This window comes from Gracilinanus agilis, chromosome 3 (assembly GCF_016433145.1).
Source record: "Gracilinanus agilis isolate LMUSP501 chromosome 3, AgileGrace, whole genome shotgun sequence".
NCBI lineage: Eukaryota > Metazoa > Chordata > Mammalia > Didelphimorphia > Didelphidae > Gracilinanus > Gracilinanus agilis.
Genome location: NC_058132.1, coordinates 94,845,489 through 94,867,602, shown reverse-complemented (window position 1 = coordinate 94,867,602; position 22,114 = coordinate 94,845,489). Strand labels below are relative to the sequence as shown.

The window sequence follows — 22,114 nt, the reverse complement described above, 5'->3', positions numbered from 1 at the left end:
TGCTAAGTTTTCCATATTAGCTGGTATATTGAGTGCATCACTTTAACAGCATCATCTTTTAGGATTTTAAATAACTCGGTTGGAATGCCATCGACTTGAGTGGTGTAATAGTTAAAATTAAATGATAAGGCTGCTAATAGCTTTTATAACTTTATTACATCAAAGCAGTGATAGTAAAGAGAGGGAAATGTAGGAAAGAGGTAGAGAGTTGCTTAGCCCACTACTCTATTTGCCGCCATGATGGATTGACGCTCACCACCGACATGGGTTCCTTTAGGTTCCAAGCTCCAGCCAGAAGAGACCATAAGCAGTTTTCTCCACCCACCACATCACATCTCAGGAACCAATCATAGTTCCTTAATTTGCCTGGCACCACCCAGGGGGGCAGTTTCCCATTGTAAGTTCCAATTTCCTTTCTCTGAGGGTTTCTCTATACCTGCACATCTCATTGGTCTTTGACCTCCAGGTCACTGATTGATGACGCCAAACAAAGCAACCTAAGGGAGAGAGAGATTCCCTTCCAACAGTAGCTTTATTGTTAGCAGTACTTCCTACAGCCCACTTGACTTTCCAGGATATCTTCTAGATCAGTAACTACACCATTATGGCTATTAGTGATGTTAAGATCTTTCTTATGTAGTTCTGTAAATTCTTGCCATTAATTTTTTTTTTTAACCCTTACCTTCCGTCTTGGAGTGGTAAGGGCTAGGCAATGGGAGTTAAGTGACTTGCCCAGGGTCACCCAGCTAGGAAGTGTCTGAGGCCAGATTTTAACCCAGGACCTCCCATCTCTAGGCCTGGCTCTCAATCCACTGAGCCAACCAGCTGCCTCCTACTTTTTTTCTTGAATTTATTTATTACTAATTACAAATTTCCACATAAGTTTTCTGAAGTTATATGATCTAAATTTTCTCTCCTACCTTTCCTCCTGCCTCCTGGAGCTTTGTCACTTTTCTTAATCTCTGGTGCTTCTATTAAGTTCCTAATATTTGTCTTTTTTTATGCCCATTTTTGTATAAAATGTTCCCTTGATATCTTTTTCTTTCTTTTTTTGTTTTTAAACCCTTACCTTCCATTTTAGAATCAATACTGTGTATTGGTTCCAAGACAAAAGAGCAGTAAGGGCTAGGCAATAGAGGTAAAGTGACTTGCCCAGGTTCATACTGCTGGAACATGTCTGAGACCAAATTCAAACCTATGACCTCCCATCTCTAGGCCTGGTTCTCAATTTACTGAGCCATCCAGCTGCCCCCTTATCTTTAATTTTTCTTGAAAAAAATCTCTTCTCTTTTCCATTCAATTGTTTTCTTTTATTTCTTTGCATTGCTCATTTAAGAAAAATCTTATCTCTCCTTACTATTCTCTGGAATTCTGAATTCATTTAGGCAAATCTTTCCCTTTCTCTTTTGCTTTTCACTTTCCTTCTTTCCTCAGCTATTTATAATGCCTCACCAGAGAACTTTCTTGCTCTTCTTTTTCTTTGGATGTTTTTTATGGCTACCTCCTGTATGATATTGCAAACCTCTGCCAATAGTTTTTCAGGCAATCTAACTACCAGATCTAATCCTTTAAATCTATTAATCACTTCTACTTTATATTTATAAGGGTTATTATTTAGGTTATATCTCTATGATCTGACAGTTTTCCCTACTTTCTTCAATTTAAGTAATAAGGAGCTCATGATCTGAGCCATAGTCAGCTCCAGGCCTTGTTTTAACTGATTGTATAGACCAGTGGTTCCCAAACTTTTTTGGCCGACCACCCCCTTTCCAGAAAAAATATTACTTAGTGCCCTGGAAATTAATTTTTTTTAATTTTAATAGCAATTAATAGGAAAGATAAATACACCTGTGGCATCACCATCCCCCTGGATCGCTGCAGCACCCACCAGGCAGTGGTGGCGCCCACTTTGGGAATCACTGGTATAGACCTTCCCCACTTTTGGCTGCAAGGTATATAATCAACCTGATTTAATAATGACCACCTGGTGATGTCCATATATCAAGCTGTCTTCTGGGTTGTTAAAAAAAGAGTGTTTGCTATAACCAACAAGTTATCTTTTCTTAAAGTTTTATTTATTTGTTTGTTACAGTAAAGTTCTTAGGTATCTCCCTCTCCTGCCCTCCCCACACCAAAGAAGGTATCATTCAATCCAAGAAAATATACATATAAAACTATCTCACATGTTTCTATTCATCAATTCTCTGGAGGTGGTTATTCACGGTTATTCTTCAAACAACATTTCTGTTGCTGTATATAATGTTCTCTTGGTTCTGCTTGTTTCACTTTTCAATAGGTCTTTCCATGTGTTGGGTTTTTTTAAGCTTTTACCCTTTGTCTTAGACTATATACTAAATATTGGTTTCAAGGCAGAAGAGCGATAAGGACTAGGCAACTGGAATTAAGTGACTTGCCCAGGGTCACACAGCAAATTAGTATCAGGCCAGAACTAGAAATTGAGGGGGTATCCATCAAATGGGGAATAGCTGAACAAGTTAGCATATATGAATGTGATGGAATACTAATGTGCTATAAGAAATGATGAGCAGGAAGTTTTCAGAAAACCCTGAGAAGACTTATTTGAACTGAAACAAAGTGAATAGAACTAAGAGATTATTGTACACAATAACAACAATATAACAATGAGCAACTATGAAAAACTTAAGTGACTCTAATCAATACATGATCCAAGTCAATTCCAGGGCTTATAATGAAAAATGTTATCCACCTCCAGACAGAGCACTAACAATTCTGTATACAGATTAAAGAATACTTTTTTTTTCCACTTAACTTTTATTGTGGTTTTTTTTTTGCAACATGGCTAACATGGAAATATGTTTTGCATGATTCCACATGTATAATTGATATTATATTGCTTGTCTTCTCAATGAGTTGTGAAGGGGCAGAAGGGAAAAAATTTGGAATTCAAAATTTTTCAAAAAGAATGTTAAAATCTTAATATTTCTCATTCCAATGATTTCCAAAAGACTTCAGAGTACTTAGGTCAATTCGATCTTTTTCGTCCTTCTGCTCCTCACTGGGTATCATGTTTCCTGTTAGTTGAGGATCTCTGTTTCAAACTCTAGAAGGCTTTAAGTTCACTTTGAGTTCATTGGGAGAAGCAATATCAGAACCTAAGTCTTTTGACTTCCAGGCTGTTGCACTTTCTTGCACACTATGTCTTCCACCTCCCTGGGCTTCAGTTTTCCTTTTTGTTAAAAGAGGAGGTTAAACTAAATGAGGTTTAAGGCCCTTACTTGTTCTGGAAGGCTAAAATCAAACATTAAAAGGGAATGGTCATTTACCATCATCTTTCTTTCTGATAATTCTTGTTATCTCCTTCAGACAATCGCAATCTCCTCTGAGAGCACATTAAACACCACCTGAACCCACTAGGAGTTATCTGGGACCATGGTTGGACTAAAACCCACGGATGTACCTCCCACAACTGCAGTCAAGTTCGTAGGGGCTGGCACTGCTGCCTGCTTTGCTGACCTCCTCACCTTCCCATTGGATACAGCCAAAGTTCGACTACAGGTAGGTGCCCCCTTCACTGAGGGTCATCACTCAGTTTGATGGAGTGATTATGATTGAGTGATCATAATGTCCCCTCCCAGCTCACAAAGAATCTCACAGCTGGACTGGACCTGAGCAAGGGCTCCCCTCTACAACGTCCCAGTCAGGTGGTCATTTGACCCCTGCCTGAAGACATCAAGTAATAAGGAATTTATTATCTTCTGTGCCAGGCCATTCCACGTTGGCACAGTTCTAATTGGTAGGAAGTTTTTATTATATCAGACTAAAATCTGTCTCCCTTCATCTTTACCCCATTGTTCTAGTTCTGCCTTCTGGACTAAGTAGAAGGAGCCCCAGTTTCCTCACCTGTGAAATAAGGAGATTGGGTTAGATAAGGCCAAGTTCCTTGTTGTCTTCTTCTAGATTCTATGATCCTGAGAGCAAGTGATGATCTACACAACAGGCCTTCAGATACTTGAAGGCAATTATGTCCTCACTGAGTCAACCCTACCTAAACCTCTCCATTTCCTCCACCTTATTCTCAGTCCTTCCACCATTCTTCCTAAAATGCAGCTCCCAGAACTGGATCCAGTACTACAGGAAGAGCCTGATTAGGACAGAAGACAGTAGGATTATTAACTCTCTCTTCCCAGTAACTATGCCTCCATTCTTATAGCTTTAAATTTAATTAGCTTTTTTGGCTGCCATATTTCATTGCTGACTTATACTAAGCTTGTGGTCAGCCAAGACCCCAGTGTCCTTGGTACATGAAGGTCCATTCATGCTTCTTTGATCCTGTACTTGTGCGAAAGCTAAGTGGACATCTGCATCTTCACCCCCTTCTTTTGTCTTTCAGATCCAAGGAGAATCCCAGACAGAGAAGGCAATTCAGAATGTTCGATACCGGGGAGTGCTGGGTACCATTACAACAATGGTGAAGACTGAGGGCCCCAGCAGCCTCTACAATGGACTAGTGGCTGGACTGCAACGCCAAATGAGCTTTGCCTCCATCCGAATTGGCCTCTATGACTCTGTCAAGCAATTTTACACGCCCAAGGGAGCAGAAAGTGAGTGCCAAAGCCAGAGACGATGAATCTTGGGCCCAAGAGACAACAGATCAGGAGAAGTGGAGGCACCTAGTGTGAAAGGCAAAAAGAACTGTCCTGATTTCCAGTGCAATCCAATATAGCACACATTGGTTGTTCTAAGGTTAATCATCTAAAATGTTACTTGTTTGGGATCCAATGAAAAATAGTTAATGCCTCCTTGAGAGGGTTATATTCTGCTGTGGGAATTCAATAGGCAAACAGTTACTTATACATTAACACTAGAGAGGAGGGGGCAGCTGGGTGACTCAGTGGATTGAGAGCCAGGCCCAGAAATGGGAGATCCTGGGTTCAAATCTGGCCTCAGTCACTTCATAGTTGTGTGACCCTGGGCAAGTCAGTTAACCCCCATTGCCTAGCCCTTACCACTCTTCTGCCTTAGAACCAACATAGTATTGTTTCTAAGACAAAAGGTAAGGGTTAAAAAATTAAATTAAATTAAATAATATAAAACTAGAAAAGGAAGAAAAGCGCGAAATCTGCAAATGGGAAGAGTGCTGGTCTTAGAGCCTGAAGATTTGAGGGGCTGTAGTACAAAATGATAGCAAGATCACTGGCTCTTGAAACCAAGATGACTCGGGTCCAAATCCCAGCTCTGTTTCTTACTAGCCATGTGACCTTCATCAAGTTGCCTACATGTTCTCAGTTTCTTTATACAATGAGCCAAAAGGTTGGACCACTAAAATATGTTTCCATCTATGATCCCAGTTCTATAAGCCTAAAGTTTAAAAAAAGAGAGAGTTTGAAAGTAGGTTCAAATTCTATCTCCAATACTGGTTAGCTGTCTGATCCTGAGCAAGCTAGTCACCTTGAGCCTCAGTTTACATATCCATAAAATGGGGGAAACAATTCTTGACCAATGTGCCTCAAAGAGTTATTTTAAAGTTATTTTGTAAAGATTAAAGCACTAATAGATCCCTGCTCAGGCACAAAACTTACTATATCCTCTGAGCTGTTGTATAAACATTGTTTAAACTTTCTCACCTCCCATTCTCTGCATCTTTCTATCATATGTCAAGGCCACTAACTCACAGGAAGCCTACCAGGACTACATTATCCCTTCTTGGTATTTCCCACAGGGCTTTGCATAGACCAGGTGTCCTGGAATTGTTTATTGAATGAAGATAAGTTCAGCCCCCTCCCACCAACTTAATCTTCTGACTCACTTTTCTTTTCAAAGCACTTTTAGAATTTGGAAACATTTTTCTTGCTGATTCCCCACTTCTTAATCCTGCCCCCACTCTGTTTACTGATAAGCTCCTGAGAAGCAAGGATGAAGTCTCTTCTCTTATCCATCCCTGATGGCCCTGGTTGAACCCCCCCCAAGAAGTTGCTGACTAAATCTGCTTTGGGCCTAGGGCAGGAAAACTGAAAATCCTCACTAGTAGGAACCAGATAAATTTTTTTAACTCAACTAATTTACATTGGGCTGAACTAGCCTAAACTGAACTAAACATGATTGAACTAAACTGGACTAGAATGAACTGAACTAGACTGAATTGAACTCAGAGCTCAGGATTTACATTTCCAATTTGAAGCAAGCCAGCTGTGCACTGAAAATTGTGCTTGTACTGGTAAGGAAACCCAAGAAATAAGACAGTCCCTGTTCTCAGGGAGCCAACAGCCTAGGCAACAAGTAGCTACATGAGAGCTATTAATAAGTAGCATCAATTTGGGGGTGGCTGGTGAGCCCAGCACAAAAAGGCAATGTAACTGCTAGTCCAGGAAAAGGAAGGCCAGCTTCTATCCCCTGGCCTCCCTGATGCTCTCTTCAAACCAGACAGAATTAAGGAAGGACTCCTAAGAAGCCCAATGGCCTCCTAGGCACAGTAAGTGTCATAAAATTATAGAATCCCATCCTTATTTTTATAAATGAGCAAAGTGGGCCCTGGAGACGTGAAGCAGCTGATCCAACGTCATGGCACTTTTTAGCACAGAGCCTGGACTCGAATCCTGATTTCACTCCAAACCTAAAACTTTCTTAGAGTGACAGAAATGGCATGAGATGAATCTGGGAAGGTTCTGTCAGAGACCTGACAGGACGCTGACTCACCCCACCATTTTCTCTCTCCTCCTCGCTCTTTGCTCCACAACAGACTCCAGCATCATCGTCCGGATCCTGGCAGGATGCACAACGGGGGCCATGGCTGTGACCTGTGCTCAACCCACAGATGTGGTGAAGGTGCGTTTCCAGGCCAGTGTCCGACTGGGACCAGGAAGCAGCAGAAAGTACAGTGGGACAATGGATGCCTACAGGACAATTGCCAGGGAGGAAGGGATCAGGGGCCTGTGGAAAGGTGGGTCTTAGCTCTGAGTTCCTGGGGATGGAGGAACCAGTGTTACCCAGAGACAGAATCAGGAGCTCCTAAATAAATGGGTGGAGGAGGTGGTGGATTTGAAGGTTGCTGAAAGGAACAGCCCTTACCCAAACTACTCTACCCCACCACCCAGACACAGGGACCAGAGTTCCCCTAACGATAAGAATTGCCACGTCTCTGGTGCTTTAAGGTTTACAAAGCACTTTCCTCACAACAGCCTGGGAGGGAGGTCACACAAGTATTCCTAGTTTACCAAGAGAGAAACAGACAAGGAGAAACAAATAACTTGCCTCCAGTCACACTGCCAGGAAGTGTCTGAGCTGGGATTCAAACCCACGCCTTGTGATTCTGAGTGCAGTGCTCTTTTCTCCATACTGCCAAGGTACTGAAAACTTCTATAATCTGGGAGAAGGAATATTCAGTCAGCAAACATTTAAGTCACTATCACCCACAGATGCCTTAATTTATCACTCAGCAGATCTCTGACTTGATCATTCTTTTTTTTTAAACCCCTACCTTCTGTCTTGGAGTCAATACTGTGTATTGGCTCCAAGGCAGAAGAGTGGTAAGGGTAGGAAATGGGGGTCAAGTGACTTGCCCAGGGTCACACAGCTGGGAAGTGTCTGAGGCCAGATTTGAACCTAGGACCTCCCATCTCTAGGCTTGGCTCTCAATCTACTGAGCTACCCAGCTTCCCCCTTGGATCATTCTGTGATCCTTGCATGCATGAGATTCAGCCAAGGGCTCTGAAGATATTTTGCCTTGAGAATAAGCTCTGGAGGCTTAGGGAATAGTTACTATTTTCTAAAATCTGAAGGCTTTTCCTAGAGAAGAGAGAGCAGAATTCTCTTCCTTGGTCTTGTGAGGTAGAATAGGAAGGAGTCAGAAGAAATTTCAGCTCAATAGAACTTCTTAACCATAACCAGTCCAGAGTGTTGCAGTGGTAGGTAATGAGCTCTTCCTCCCTTGAGGTGTTCAAGCATAAGCTCAATAAATGACTGTTAGGAAAACCACAGAGAGGATTTCTGCACTAGAGTCTGGGAGGTTGGACTAACTGACTTTTCTGGTCTCTTCTACCTATAAAGGCATGCTATTATCAAAGTATGTTAGAGGGGTTGTTGTCCTTGGAATGCCTTTAGTCATCTAAGTGGCCTGGTGGATTTGGAATCACAAAATCCTAAGTTCAAATCCTGCCTCAAATACTTACTAGCTGTGTGACTCTTGGCATGTCATTTAGCTTCTGTTTGCCTCAGTTTCCTTAACTATAAAATGAGAATAATAATAGCATCTCCTTCATGAAGTTGTCAAGAGGATCAAAGAAGACATAAAGTTGCAAGCCTAGAAGTGCTATACAGATGTCTTTTGTTATTGTGATTAAAAGACCTGGGTCCCAGCTCTGCCCGGTGACCTCGGGCAAATTCCTTCTCTTCTCTGAATCTATTCCTCACCCATAGAATATGGAGCTCTAGGAGACTTCCAGAGCTGTTCCCCTGGTTTGAAGGTCCCTTTTGAACTCAATATGCTAAGTTTTCCTCCAGTGAAGTCCTGTTCTGATACTTCATTGTGATGTGTTGAGACATCAATGGGTTCTTGAAAGATTTGCTGATAGGACTCAAACCCAGGCAGCTCTTATCAAGCTGGAAAAGCTGCAGTCTGCGTGCATCCCCAGGCCGCCCTCAAGAGTATTAATTTCTTTTTTTTTTTTTAACCTTTACCTTTCATCTTAGAATCAGTACTATGTACTGGTTCTAAGGCAGAAGAACGTCCAGGATCTCTTGTCTCTAGGCCTGGCTCTCAATCCACTGAGCCACCCAGCTGTCCCCAAGAGTATTAATTTCTTGGCTGCAGCAAATTCCACTGAGTCCTAGCAGAGATGGGATGATTGGCATGAGTGGAGGGAGGCATTCTTATATGTACAAAATCATAAAACCTTAAAATATTGAAATCAAGTTCTTTTACGTACTGACATTCTGTGTTCCAGGATCCTAGCACCAACTCCACCCCCACCCCCACCCCAGGACTGTTGGGAGACTCAAATGAAATAAGATCTACAAAGTGCCTTGCAAAACTTAAAGCACTGGAGAATTGAGGGATGTTGTTATTAAGTTTTCCCTACCCATCTGCCTTTTGTCTGTTGGATCTCTAGCCATCCTTCAAAGCCCAACTCAGGTTCTCTTTCCATCAGTAAAGCCTTGCTCACTCCTTCCAGGTGACATTGAACTTCCCACATAGAATACTTTATTTCCATCCTCTGTGTTTGTCATGTAATCATGTATATTATAGGGGCACCTGGGTGGCTCAGTGGATTGAAAGCCAGGCTCAGGGACAGGAGGTCCTGAGTTCAAATGTGACCTCAGATACTTCCTAGCTGTGTGACCCTGAGCAAGTCACTTAACTCCAATTGCCTAGCCCTTACCCGCTCTTCTGCCTTGGAAATGATACTTAGTATTGATTCTAAGACAGAAGATAAGGGTTAAAAAAAGTATATAATATAGTTATCTATTTATGCCTACATATTAATATATTACATAATAACATATAATATAATTACATAATATATTAATTTTAATATATAATATACTTATCTAGGTTTATAGATTCTCTCTTTAGTGTGTGAATTCCATGAGCACAGAGAATGAATTTTATCTAAACTTCCTGTCTCCTCCAGGGCCAAGCACTGAACTCTGCTCACAACAGACACAATAAGAGATTATTGTTTTTAAGGTGCCCCACCTCCTTTAGCTTAGACACCCTTTATTTGGAGCTCTAATTTCCTTTCTAACTTTGCTATTTTGGGCTCTAGAATAACTGGACTCTAAATAAGCAAGTAGAAAAGAGAACACACCCTTTGAAGGATAACATAAAGCCTTTTTTTTTGTTCTGGACTCCTTGGGCAGTTTGGTGAAGTCTATGGATAGATATTCCCCACCCTTTTGAGAATAATTTTTATATGAATAAAACAGTACACAGGATTATGAAGAAAATAAATTGTGGTGAGATCAAAATGTAATTTTTTTTATCTCATTCAAGGTCAGAGTCACTGAAAGTGATTCACAAAATGATTGGGAATCTGTGGATCTGTGCCCTAAAAGGTGCAGACTTTAACAGTGGGATTTCTCTGTGGCTCTTCTTTAAATTGCTTATTGGGCATGCTGGAGGGCTAAGGGCTGTGTGAGCCAAGGCTTGAGGGGGCAGCTCCCAGCCTCTGAGGAGAAGCTGCAGCCCTAAGGCCAAGAAGTGTCTTCCAGAGCAAGTATTTGGAAGGACAAATAAGCCTGACTTTAGCATAAGACACAGATCCCACCCTTTTTTATTCTGTGGGCCTGTAGGAGAAGCTGCAGTAGATCAGCTCCCATTTCCATCCCATTTGGAGACTTCCCTTCTTCCCCATGCAATATCTAAGGGGAAGAGGTAAGACCAGAAGCAGGGGCTCCTTCAGACTCCACAGCCAGCCAGGTCTCTTCCACCTCAATCCGGCCTTCTCATCAGCACCATGTTCAACTGTAGAGAAAAGAGTCCTGGTCTCTGGTCTGAGGATTCAGACAGAAGGTTCTAGTTCTATCACTAACTCAATAACTTTAAGCAGATCTCTTAGTTTCTTCATCCAGGAAATAAAAGAATTAGACCAAATGGTTTCTAAAACAGAGGCTCCTAACCTTTGGTATGTCACAAATAACTTTGACAGTCTAGGTTCCTTTCCAAAATAATATATTTTTTTTAATTCATAATTGAAGAAAATGCTAAACTCCAGTTAGATATAAACAAAAATAAAGTTGTAATTTTCTCTCTTCCCATTTTTCACAAAAATGTTCCCAAAACTTTCCACCAAATCTATCCATGGGCCCCAGTTTAAGAACTCTTCCCTGTCCTAGGGACCATTCCAGCTGACACTCTCCTTTTCTGCAGAAGACTTGAATGAAGGCATGGCCTTAACCTTAGGCCTGGAGGATTTGGCTTAGAGATGAGGAAAGACTTTCCAGTGTCATTAACCATCTTGTTGCAGGAGGAGAGTTGGGGCCTGAGCTTTAATCCTAGGGCAGAGTCTCATATATAATATGTGAGATCCTAACAAAAACACAGAATTATATTAAATGACTGACAGAGGATTCTATCACTGTGTATTATATAGTTAGGTTATTTTGTCTTATCCATCTAATAGATGGTGGGTGGGCTCTGTGAGGTAAGGGGCCATAACTCATCTAGATTTGCCATTTTCTTTTATTTTTTTTTTAAACCCTTACCTTCTGTTTTAGTAACAACTCTAAGACAGAAGGGCAAAAGCTAGGCAAGTAACTTGCCCAGGGTCTCACAGCTAGGAAGTGTCTGAGGTCAAATTTGAACCCAGGACCTCCCACCTTTAGGCCTGGTGCTTTATCCACTGTATTATCTAGCTGCCCTAGACTTGCCATTTCTCCCAGAGCTTAGCATCATGCTCCTAATCTAGTAGGCAACTAACATTTATTGAATCGAATTAAACTATATTGAATTAAAATTACTCCTATCCCCCCATACCTATTCCTTTGTCTCTCTAACAGGAACTTTGCCCAACGTCACCAGAAATGCCATTGTCAACTGTGCCGAGATGGTGACTTATGACATGATAAAGGAGGCACTGATAGACCACCACCTGATGACTGGTAAGGCTTTGGGCTTTTCTACAAGTAGCACAACTTTCATCTCCCTCACTGACCCACCTCAGACTCCTTTAGTGAACCAAGAATCCATTTGATTCCAAGAAACCAAGAAACCAACAGAACTAAGACACGGGCACTGACAGGATAAAAATCAACCTTGAGGCAACTGGCACCTGCCTTAATTTTTAGAAGGGGTAGATGGTACAATGGTGGGTCTATCAGTAGGTCAAACAATTCCAGCATTCTGAAAAGGAAAGTCGCTGGTCCTGCCCTCATTGGATCATAGAGTTAAAGTTGGAAGGAACTTTCAAGATGATTTAGTCTAACGTTCTCAGTTTACAGATAAAAAAGCCAAGGCCTAAAGATGTTTCTCAAGATCACACAAGGAGCAGAGGTGGATTTGTCCAGATCAAAATACATCACCCTTTTCACTGTACTGCAAAGCATTCCAAGAGTTTATAGCCTCTCTATAAAACAATTAAGTACTTAACTGCATAACCCTCATAGAAAGACCACTGGCCTGAAATTCAGAAGACCTGAGTAGTGTTCCAATTGAGATACTTATTAGCTGTGGGAACTTTGTCAAGTCACTCTCTGTCCTTGTTTCCTTATCTGTGAAGTAAGGATGATAATCTTTGAACTGTACTTTATGGGGTTGTAAACCTTAAAATGTTATAAAAATTCAAGTTACTCAGGAGGCACACAATACAGAGCAATTGGAAAAGAACAGAAGAAAGGTAATTGTCAAATGAACTGTAATAATAGTTGTCATTTAGACAGTATTTTAAAGTTTGCCCACTTTATGTACATCTCATTTGATCTTCACAACACCCCAACACCCCTGTGAGGTACATGGTATTATTGTGCCTTTTTTCAGTTGAGGAAACTGGGGCTTATATGGGTTCAGTAATTTGCCTATGGTCATACGATTAGTAAATTTATCAGAAGAGTCTTGCCCTAACCCCAAATCCAGGACTCTGTCTTTGCACTATACCTTACTGCCTCTTAGCAGTTGTCAGATGTATTGGACTTTATGATTTAGAAAGGGCTTTTTGGCCATTTTCTCATCTGACCTATTAGCATTTTTAAAAAATCAATTCACACTTTCCTGTATGTGTTTCAGAAACACAATTCCTCTTACAATCTAAGTCATGGATAAAGAGACAAATATGAAGAACGTATAACTATTAGGGGCATCTTGGTGGTGCAGCAGATAGAGCATTGGGCTTAAAATGGTGATGGCAAACCTATGAAACGCGTGTCAGCACTGACACATAGCCATTTTTTTTTAAACCCTTGTACTTCGGTGTATTGTCTCATAGGTGGAAGAGTGGTAAGGGTGGGCAATGGGGGTCAAGTGACTTGCCCAGGGTCACACAGCTGGGAAGTGGCTGAGGCCGGGTTTGAACCTAGGACCTCCTGTCTCTAGGCCTGACTCTCACTCCACTGAGCTACCCAGCTGCCCCCCACATAGCCATTTTTGATGACACGCAGCTGCATGTGGTGGCATACAGAGAAGTACGAGGCTGCGTGCCAAGGATGAAACATTTGCTATAGTGTAGTGTAGACACTCTGTGCACTACAGAAGACGATTCTACCTATATTAATTTACCTATTTTGGTTTATTAAATACAGTCACATATTACAATTATACATTTTTGTCATTTAAACTATAAATATCATGACATGGTTTTGTTTTTTTTTTCCTCAAAGTGACACACCAGTCGAGTTATGCTCAGTTTTTGGGCGAATTTTGACATACCAAGCTCAAAAGGTTGCCCATCACTGGCTTAGAATCAAGAAGACCCACCTTCATGAGTTCAAATCCAGCCTCAGATACTCACTAGCTGTGAATCTGGGCAAGTCCCTTAACCCTGTTTTGCCTGAGTTCCTCATCTGTACAATGAGCTAAAGAAGGAAATGGCAAACCACTCCCATATTTTTGCAAAGAAAATCCCAATAGGGGTCACCGAGTTGGATATTATTGAAAATAATGGAACAACAATAAATAAATATTAAATCAACATTCAAAGCCCAACAAGGGATTGCATTTATAGCATGTTAAGTAACAGGTCATCACCAAATTGTAAGGATAAAAATGTAGACACTAGCCATGAGTCTTGCATGCTCCAATTGAAATGTTTCAAAGATTCTTGAGGGGCTACTCTTTTTTGGCACAGACTCTAAACCCTCCATATTTTTAAAGGTTAGCTTCTTAAATTAATAGGAATAAAAAATTCTTCCCCTATAGGCAGATCCTTTGGTGAACCAGATCAACTCTATACTGTACTATTCTCTTGAGTCTCTGTCCCTCTTATCACATTGATTTCATCCTGACAGGTTTCTGGGATACCACTCTCTCCTCCTTCTTTTTCTATCAGACCACTCCTCCTCATTCTCCTTTGCTAAGTCCTCATCCAGATCATACCATTTAATTGTGGAAGTCCCACAGGGCTCTTCCTATCCTGGCCCATCTCATCCCTTCATCCTATTTTACTTGTTTATCTCATAAACTCCTATAGATTTAATTATCATCTTATACTGATGATTCTCAAATCAACTTATCTTGCCCTAACCTCTCTGCCAACTTCCAGTCTATCTCCAACTGCTCTTCAGACAACTTGAACTGGATATCCAGTAACATCTTTAACATCTTAAAAAAAATCATAACATGTGCAAAATTAAACTCTATCTTTTCCCCTAAATCCTCCCCTACTCCTATGTTTCCTATTAGTGTAAAGGGCCACATCATCCTCCCCATCCCTCAGCATTACAACCTAGGAGTCATCCTAGATTTCTCACTATTTTTCACTGCTCCATATCTAAACTGTTGCCAAGGCCTGTTGATCTTACCTTTGTAACATCTTTCAAATATAGCTTTTCTCTCCTCTGATACTGTCAGCACCCTAGCAGAGGCCCTCATCACCTCACACATGGATTGTTTACAGTAGCCTGCTGGTGGATCTGCCTTCCTCAAATCTCTTCCCACTCCAACCCATCCTCTATTCTGACACCAAAGTGATTTTCCTAAATCGTAGATCTGAGCATGTCACCACACACACACTCAATAAACCCCAGGGTTCTCTACAATCTCTAGGATTAAACACTAAATCTTCTATTTATCATTCAAAGTCCTTTGCAATCTAATCTCCCTTTACCTTTTAGGTCTTCTTATACTATATACCCTTCAATCCTGTGGCAATAGCCTTCTTGCCATTCCATAAATAAGACACTCCATTTCTTGGCTCTGGTCATTTTTTTCTGCCTGTCCCCATGCCTGGAAGACTCTTCTACCTCAATTCTGCCCATTGGTTTCCCTAACTTCCTTCAAACTCCAAGTAAATCTTACCTTCTACAGGAAAACTTTCCCAACTCCTCTTAATTCTGATGCCTTTCTTCTTTTGATTATTTTGTCTTTTTCCTGTTTATAGTTTGTTTATATATATTTGTTTGCTTGCTATCTCTCCCATTCAACTGTGAGCTCCTTGAGGGCAGGAACTGTCTTTTGCCTCTTTTTGTATCCCTAGTGCTTAGCATAGTCCTGGCGCATAATAGGTGCTTAAGAAATGTTTATTGACTGATTGACTGACTTTTAGGAAGTCAGCCTGTCCTTAGATGATAGGCATAAATAGTGGGTGTGAGCCTTTCCCTCTTCTCTTCTCTCCCCACTGGGTGTGGGCCTCCTAGAACTTTGATGCCAGTGCTTTTTAGAGCATAAGCTACTTTAATGAAAGAAGAATTAGAAGAGGGTTTAAGTGGAGGATGGGGCAAGGAGGAAAGGAAAAAGAAAGAAATAAGCTTTTATATAGCACCTACTTTGTGTCTGGCACTGAGTGATTTTTTTTTCAAATATTTAATTTGATCCTTACAACAACTATAAGAGATAGGTGCTATTATTATCTTTACTTTACAGTGGAGGAAACGGAGGCCAAAAGAAATTATGTGATTTGCCCAGGATCACACTGGTAGTATCTAAAACTGGATTTGAATTCGGGTCTTCTTGATTCCAAGCCCAATGTTACCCTCAGATGAGAGGAGGAGGAAGAAGAGGAGTAGCAGCAGCAGCAACAGCAAAGGCTACTGCATAGAAGAGCAGTATGCCATATTCAGATTCCTAGATACTATTTGTGTTATCATCTTATTCAAACCCACTGCTCCTAACCTCTCATTTTGTACCGGATCCATTCAACCTAGCCAAAATTAACTATGCAATATGATAGTGAGATTAAAAAACACTTAGTCAGAATGTAAGATAGACAATGGGGAATAAAGTAAGCATTAGGCATTCTCACAGCTCATTTCCCCAAACTCCTTCCTCTCACCCTCCAGTTTCAGGATGGTATGAAGTCATTTTTCTTAGCTTTTATAGCTTGTCAGCAGAATATTAAGTCGCCATCAGGACTAGCAGAAGGACTAAGTGCATTAGGGTTCATGGCACTGAAACCAATAGAAACCAGGGCCCAGATTCTCAATACTATCAGAATGGATCCTAGAAACATCAGACTAAGTGCTTGCTCTTAATGCTCCCCTTTTTCCATTTGTCTCCTCCTCTTTGTCCTTTTCAGACCCAGCTTCTTCATTTTTCCTCTGCTACTTCAGCAGACTCTCTAGAGAAACCCCTTATATGCAGATGAAATGTAAAAGCATCATGGGTTCTCACACTTGCAAATTGAACTTCTTAAGTGGCCATTTAGGTTACCATCTATAGTTTCTGGAACAGTAATGGTGGCCACCAGATCAAGACACAGTCTATTAATCTACCAATAAAATAACATCACAGGAATGGCAATGTCTCAGATAGCTGACTATCACTGAATCACTACCTACAGTTTCAACAAACACTTTTTTTCAATTAACATTTATTAAGCACTTATTGTATACGTGGTGCTAAAAAAGTTTGGCTAAAACACAATCCTTGTTGTCATGGTAGACACACTTTGGGTAAATGCACTGAATACATAGGGGAGAATAATATTAGATAAAGATGGGAAAATGAGCTGGTGCCAGGGGATGGATTGCCTTGAAGGATAGATTTCTCAGTCTGAATTGTATTCAATAGGCAATGGAGAGACACTAAAAGGTCTATTGCAGAAGAATGACATAACCAGATCTATTTTTAAGGAATATTAATCTGGCAGCATGTGAAAGGGAATTAGAAGGGGAAAAGATTTGTTAAAAGGTTACCCTATCAAGCTTGGCCCTGAAGAGCAGAAAAGAAAATGAGCCCCCTTCCTTTCTTTTCAGAGGTGAGGGACCAAAAATGTGGAGTATTGCATAAACTGTCAGTCTTGTTTGATGTGTTGGTTAGTTTTGATAAACTGCTTTTTTCCCCTTTTTTTTTTGTTCTTTGTTACAAGAGATGGTTCTCTGGGTAAGGGAGAGAGAGGAATATATTTGGAAATGAAACGAATGTAAAAATACAAGATAGCAAGAATTTGTTTAAAGGCAGTTATCATAATAGTTCAGGCAGGTGGTAACATAGGTCCATGATAATAAACTAGTAGAAAAAAAAGGAGAAAGTGAAATAAGATACCAAAGATGTCAAGGAGGTAGAATCTATAGATTTTGGTAGCTGACTAAATATGAGAGATGAGAGGAAGGGAAAAATCAAAGATTTCAGCTCTAGGAATGTGAACATGTAAATCAGGTTTGCAATAAGCCCCACAGAAATGGTAGAATTCAGAAGGAAAATTCAATGACAACAAATGGGGGAAAAAATTCCTGATTGTGGGAAACTCCCTTCTTCCTGCCCATCCTACAGCTTTTGGGTCCCCTCAGAAGAGGTGACCCATCCTACAATGTGACCTTTTCTCCTTCTTTTGCAGACAACTTCCCCTGCCACTTTGTCTCAGCCTTTTCAGCCGGTTTCTGTGCCACCGTTGTGGCCTCCCCTGTGGATGTTGTGAAAACCAGATATATAAATTCCCCTCCAGGCCGCTACAGTAGCACCATGGACTGTATGCTGAAGACTCTGAGCCAGGAAGGTCCTACAGCCTTCTACAAGGGGTGAGCTCCCCTTGCTCGATGCCTTCCATGCTATGGGGATCCCGGCTTAGAGCTTACATTTTTGGGTGGACAGGACACTTGAGGGAGTATAGGACAATGGAGAGAACACTCTGCTGGAATCAGGAAACTTAAGAATTTACCACTTACTGATTCTGTCATCTTGCACAAATCCCTTCCTCTTTCTAGGCCACAGTTTCCTTCTCTGCTTTAATCATTGCTGAGGTTCATTCTAGTTTTCATACTCTGTGATTCCAAGTAGAGTGGAGTCTCTGTCTTGACCCTGGCCCCCCCATTACGAATTACTAATAACCTGTTATATCAGGTAGAGCTTGGCCCTAAGGAAGTTGTATGTTCTATCACCACACAGACCTGTGGTCTGTGCAGTTCTATAGCCATAAACTCCATCCCTAAACACAGCATTCATCACACAGCTGTGCATTTTAGGTCATGAGGGGCACCAGGCAAGGGTGTTGATGGTACAATGCAACCCCATCCCGAGTGCCCCACTGAGCAGAGTCTGCGCCGTCTTTGTCACTGATTCACTGTGAGAAATAGTCCTTGGGGCTCTCGGAATGTCAGCTCAGTGAAGCCCCGACCTCTCAGAGCAGATGTTCACTTTAAATCATTAGGGACTAACCTTTAGATCCAGCCACTCTACCAGTTCTAAATCCACCGAACACAATTGTTACCTGTCCATCTTGTGCATGAGGACAGCATGAGAGATTTAGATGGAAGCTTTAGCTCAATCAGGGGAACTACATCAATAGTCATTCTGTCCTCTCCTCTGAGAAAGATGTCAAAAAGGAAGTACATGGATATGCCTTCTTTCTCTTTTGAAATTACTTTGTATTACTTTCCCATAGGGAGGGCTGGGGCTATTTTGTTTTTATCTTTCTATCTGTTCCCAGTGCCTAGCATAGGAATCTGTACAATGTAGCACTCAATGACTTTTGTTGAATTGAATCAAAACTATGTTGGTTCTTTGTAATCACTGCTTCATTTTCTGTTTGCTATTGTATCCCCACATGGGGTATTTACACTTCTGGTGATTAAATCTAAAAATGGGCAGGGGGAGAGTTAATCCTTTCTTCACATTATCCCTTTAATCATATGTTCTAGAATTTTTCCAGGAACTAAAATTAACAGGCTTCAGTTTGTAGACTCTATTTCCTTCCTTTTTCAGTAAGTCAAAACATTTGCTTTTCTCCAGACCTGGGTCGTCTTTGCTATTCTCTATGATGTTTCAAAGATCACTGACAGTTGCTCAGCAGCCAGAGCTTCCAGTTCTGGGCCTGATTTTAGTTTGTCTAAGCGTGGTAAAGTAAACTCAGCAGCAGCAACCCTAAGCAGACAAAAGCATAGAGCAAGATTTTCTTAGGAAGTCTAGAGATATTTCAAGATTCTGACATCTAACAGACTTACATGGAAAAGAAGGAAAAGATTTGTTTTGTGTGACTCCAAAAGTATGAATCAGGACTAGTAGGTGGAAGTGACTAGAAAGCAAAGATTTTGATGGAACATAAAAGAACTTTCTAAGTATTAGAGCTATCTCATTTAGAACAAAGAGTTTATAGGAGTGAACTTCCAACAACAAACATTGGATAGATCATAATTATTCAATAGACTGCAAAGAGGATTACTACATTGGGAGGAGGGTTAGGCTAAAAGCCATTCCAACTCTAAGAGTAGATGATTAAATACATAAGACTGGAAGAATCTAGGCACTTTTACTGACTTATAGCAGTTGTTCAGAAGGTCACAAGAATGATCAGTTGCTTGTTTAACAGACATGTTTAAAGTTTCTACTCTGTTCAATGTCTTGTACTATTATCCAGGCTTATTTAACTCAAATGTCTGATGCTTCTTTTCACTCTAGATTTACTCCCTCCTTTCTTCGTTTGGGATCCTGGAACGTGATGATGTTTGTGACCTATGAGCAGTTGAAACGGGCCCTTATGAAACTCCAGATGTCGTGGGAATCTTCATTTCAGCCAAAATGAGAAGAGTATTGGAATATGGAAATCATAAGAATGATATACATACACAAAGATAAACATAAACATTTATAGAACTGTTTGATTACTGCCAAACCTTAAGAAATACCCTTTCATAGATTGAAACGTGAAGAAATGGAAGAAGAAAAAGTAGATAAGAAGGAAGTTTCTGTCTTAGGAACAGCCTTGTCAGGTACTGACAAGATAAAATCATAAATTATATTAATTTTTAAACATATCAAGGTTGCTGCCTAATATTTAGGCAAGAGAAGATAAATTCAAACAGACCTATCTGGGAAAAACAGAAGGTATGGTGGATGTATTCTGGATGTTGGATTAGAAAATTAATTGAGAGCAGTTTAAGAAGAGCAAGACTTTAAGTCAAGGGCAGAGATGAATAGGTATCAAAGTTTCTATTCACTGAGGAATATAGGATATAGTTGGAAATCTCTCAAAATCATAGAACCTTATTGTTTGATGGAAAATGTCAGAACACATCTAGTTCAACCTGTATGTGAACAGTGAATGCTTCCATAAAGTCCTGGACAAATTGCATGTCGTTTATCTTTTGTCATCAGCTTTATTGAGTACTTAGGGCCTATTGTACACTAGGCCTTAGAGACAGAGTCTAAACTGAATTACAGAAAACTGAGGATTCTCTAACCCAAAGAAACGGTGCTATGTATTAGCTCTTAGGAAAAGGCCATGAATTTTGGACTAGAGTTCTTTTCCAGTACTCTGGGAGTAAAGAGAATTCCTGGTTCTTGATGGCTGACAGCAGAACATAAGTTCTAGTAGGTGCTACCAAGCAGGAAAGGTTTCAAGAGTAAGCTTGAAAATAAGCTATATCTTCCACCTAAGAACTAGCCTAGCTAAGGGCAAAGAGATTCATATCTCCTCAACACTGACTTCCAGGGAAATCCTGGGGTTGGGTAGGGTGAGGGGAGTAGGAGGAGGAGGGCTACATCAAGCACTTTGCTCTCTAATTCCTCCTGAGAAATGGCCAGCCCTCGTTCCTGGGGTGGGATAGAAAGAGTATTGCATGTGAAGTCATGAGATCTAGATCTACCTCTTGGCCTACCACTTAGTAGCTACATGATCCTGAGGGAATTACTTACCCTTGCTGGGCCTTTGTTTCCTCGCCTATAAAATGAGTGGGTTGGACTAGAGCATCTCTAAGGTCCCTTCCAGGTTCTAAAATTTCTCTTGGTGGTGAGGACTGTTTTATTTTGTATTCCCAGGACCTAGCATAATGCCTGGCACAGTGAATGCTTCACTGAAAAGAGAGAAGACCCTCCCAACCCAGAGTATATGACCTTCCATTCTGCTTAGCCCAAAGGCATCATTAGAACAAACTAAAGTGAGAACAATTTTAGCTTACTATGAAGAAGACCTTCTAATAAATCTAAAGTTGTCTAAATGGACTGCTTGGGGTGGGAGTAAACACCATGTTCGTGAAACTATTTAAGGAAAGGCTAGAGAAGACCTTGCTGAGAGGTAAAGAGTTTTTCATCCATCTGGCAAGGAGCTTAACTAGATGAGCTCTGAGCTCCCTCCCAGTTCTGGAGTTTTAGATTCTATGACAACTCCTGTTCAGTCTTCTTGCATCAGGTCAGACAGAGTCATGGAGTGAAATGATGACCCTACTGGCTTCTTCTCTCTGGTCCTCCATTTTCTTCTTTGCAAAATGAGAGGATTTAATCCTGTCAGTTCCTTTTAGCTCTAAAATTCTATGATGATAAAACAAATGGAAGACTTTAACCCCCATCATCTCCCTCCCTCCTCAATTGGAAAGGAAGAGATAAGAAAAAGACTAGGAGACCCTTCAGGGCAGTGGCAGGAAGTTTTCCCCTGTGTTCTACCCTCAGAGGGTTGCTGTACTTTCTAGGTTGGTAGCATTCTCACCTTTTGCTTCTCTCCCTCTGCTTATAAACTTGTGTCATTGAACAAAAGCAACCATCCATTCATCAGCAACACATTCCAAACCTAAGAGGGGAGAAGAAAAAGCAGATCTGAGATCTTCTAAATACTTAAGGAGACTAAGCAAAAATAGAATTTTATTATTTCTGGCGGAGCACCAACCCTGGAATCTGGAGGACACGGGTTCAAATTTGACCTCCTATACTTCCTAGCTGTGTGGCCCTGGGCAAATCACTTAACCCCAATTTCCTAGTTATTGCCATTTTCCTGTCTTAGAAATTATACTAAGACAAAAGGTAAGGATTTGAAAACTGTATTTGGTAAAAAAATATTTCAAATTAAAATTGCTGACATTAGCATGTAAGTTCCTAGAAGACCATGTCTTAAATGGATTTTATTTGGAAGAACTTCTAAAATTAACTTGGTCAAAAAACATTATTTCTATTCACTGAGGAACCTTGAGCTTGAAATACATTGACTAAAACATGGTGGGGGAGAAGCTAAGTGGCTCAATGAATTGAGAGCTAGACCCAGAGATAGGAGGTCCTGGGTTCAAGCCTGGCCTCAGATACTTCCTAGCTGTGTGACCCTGGGCAAATCACTTAACCCCAACTGCCTAG

The 22,114-nt window shown here is 40.8% G+C and overlaps 1 protein-coding gene across 5 annotated transcripts in view; it reads left to right on the top strand.

The window, feature by feature from the left end:
* The window catches only part of UCP3 (uncoupling protein 3), a 29,505-nt gene extending 9,376 nt beyond the window's left edge, over nucleotides 1-20,129 (top strand). For all 5 annotated transcript variants that reach the window (XM_044668137.1, XM_044668134.1, XM_044668133.1 and 2 more), the window contains 6 exons: nucleotides 3,346-3,537; nucleotides 4,373-4,583; nucleotides 6,719-6,919; nucleotides 11,476-11,577; nucleotides 17,400-17,580; nucleotides 19,457-20,129. In XM_044668137.1, coding sequence (XP_044524072.1) covers nucleotides 3,412-3,537; nucleotides 4,373-4,583; nucleotides 6,719-6,919; nucleotides 11,476-11,577; nucleotides 17,400-17,580; nucleotides 19,457-19,580 — 945 coding nt within the window. In that variant the 5' untranslated portion in view covers nucleotides 3,346-3,411 and the 3' untranslated portion in view covers nucleotides 19,581-20,129. The remainder of the gene's footprint in view (nucleotides 1-3,345; nucleotides 3,538-4,372; nucleotides 4,584-6,718; nucleotides 6,920-11,475; nucleotides 11,578-17,399; nucleotides 17,581-19,456) is intronic.
* The last annotated feature ends 1,985 nt before the right edge of the window (nucleotides 20,130-22,114 follow it).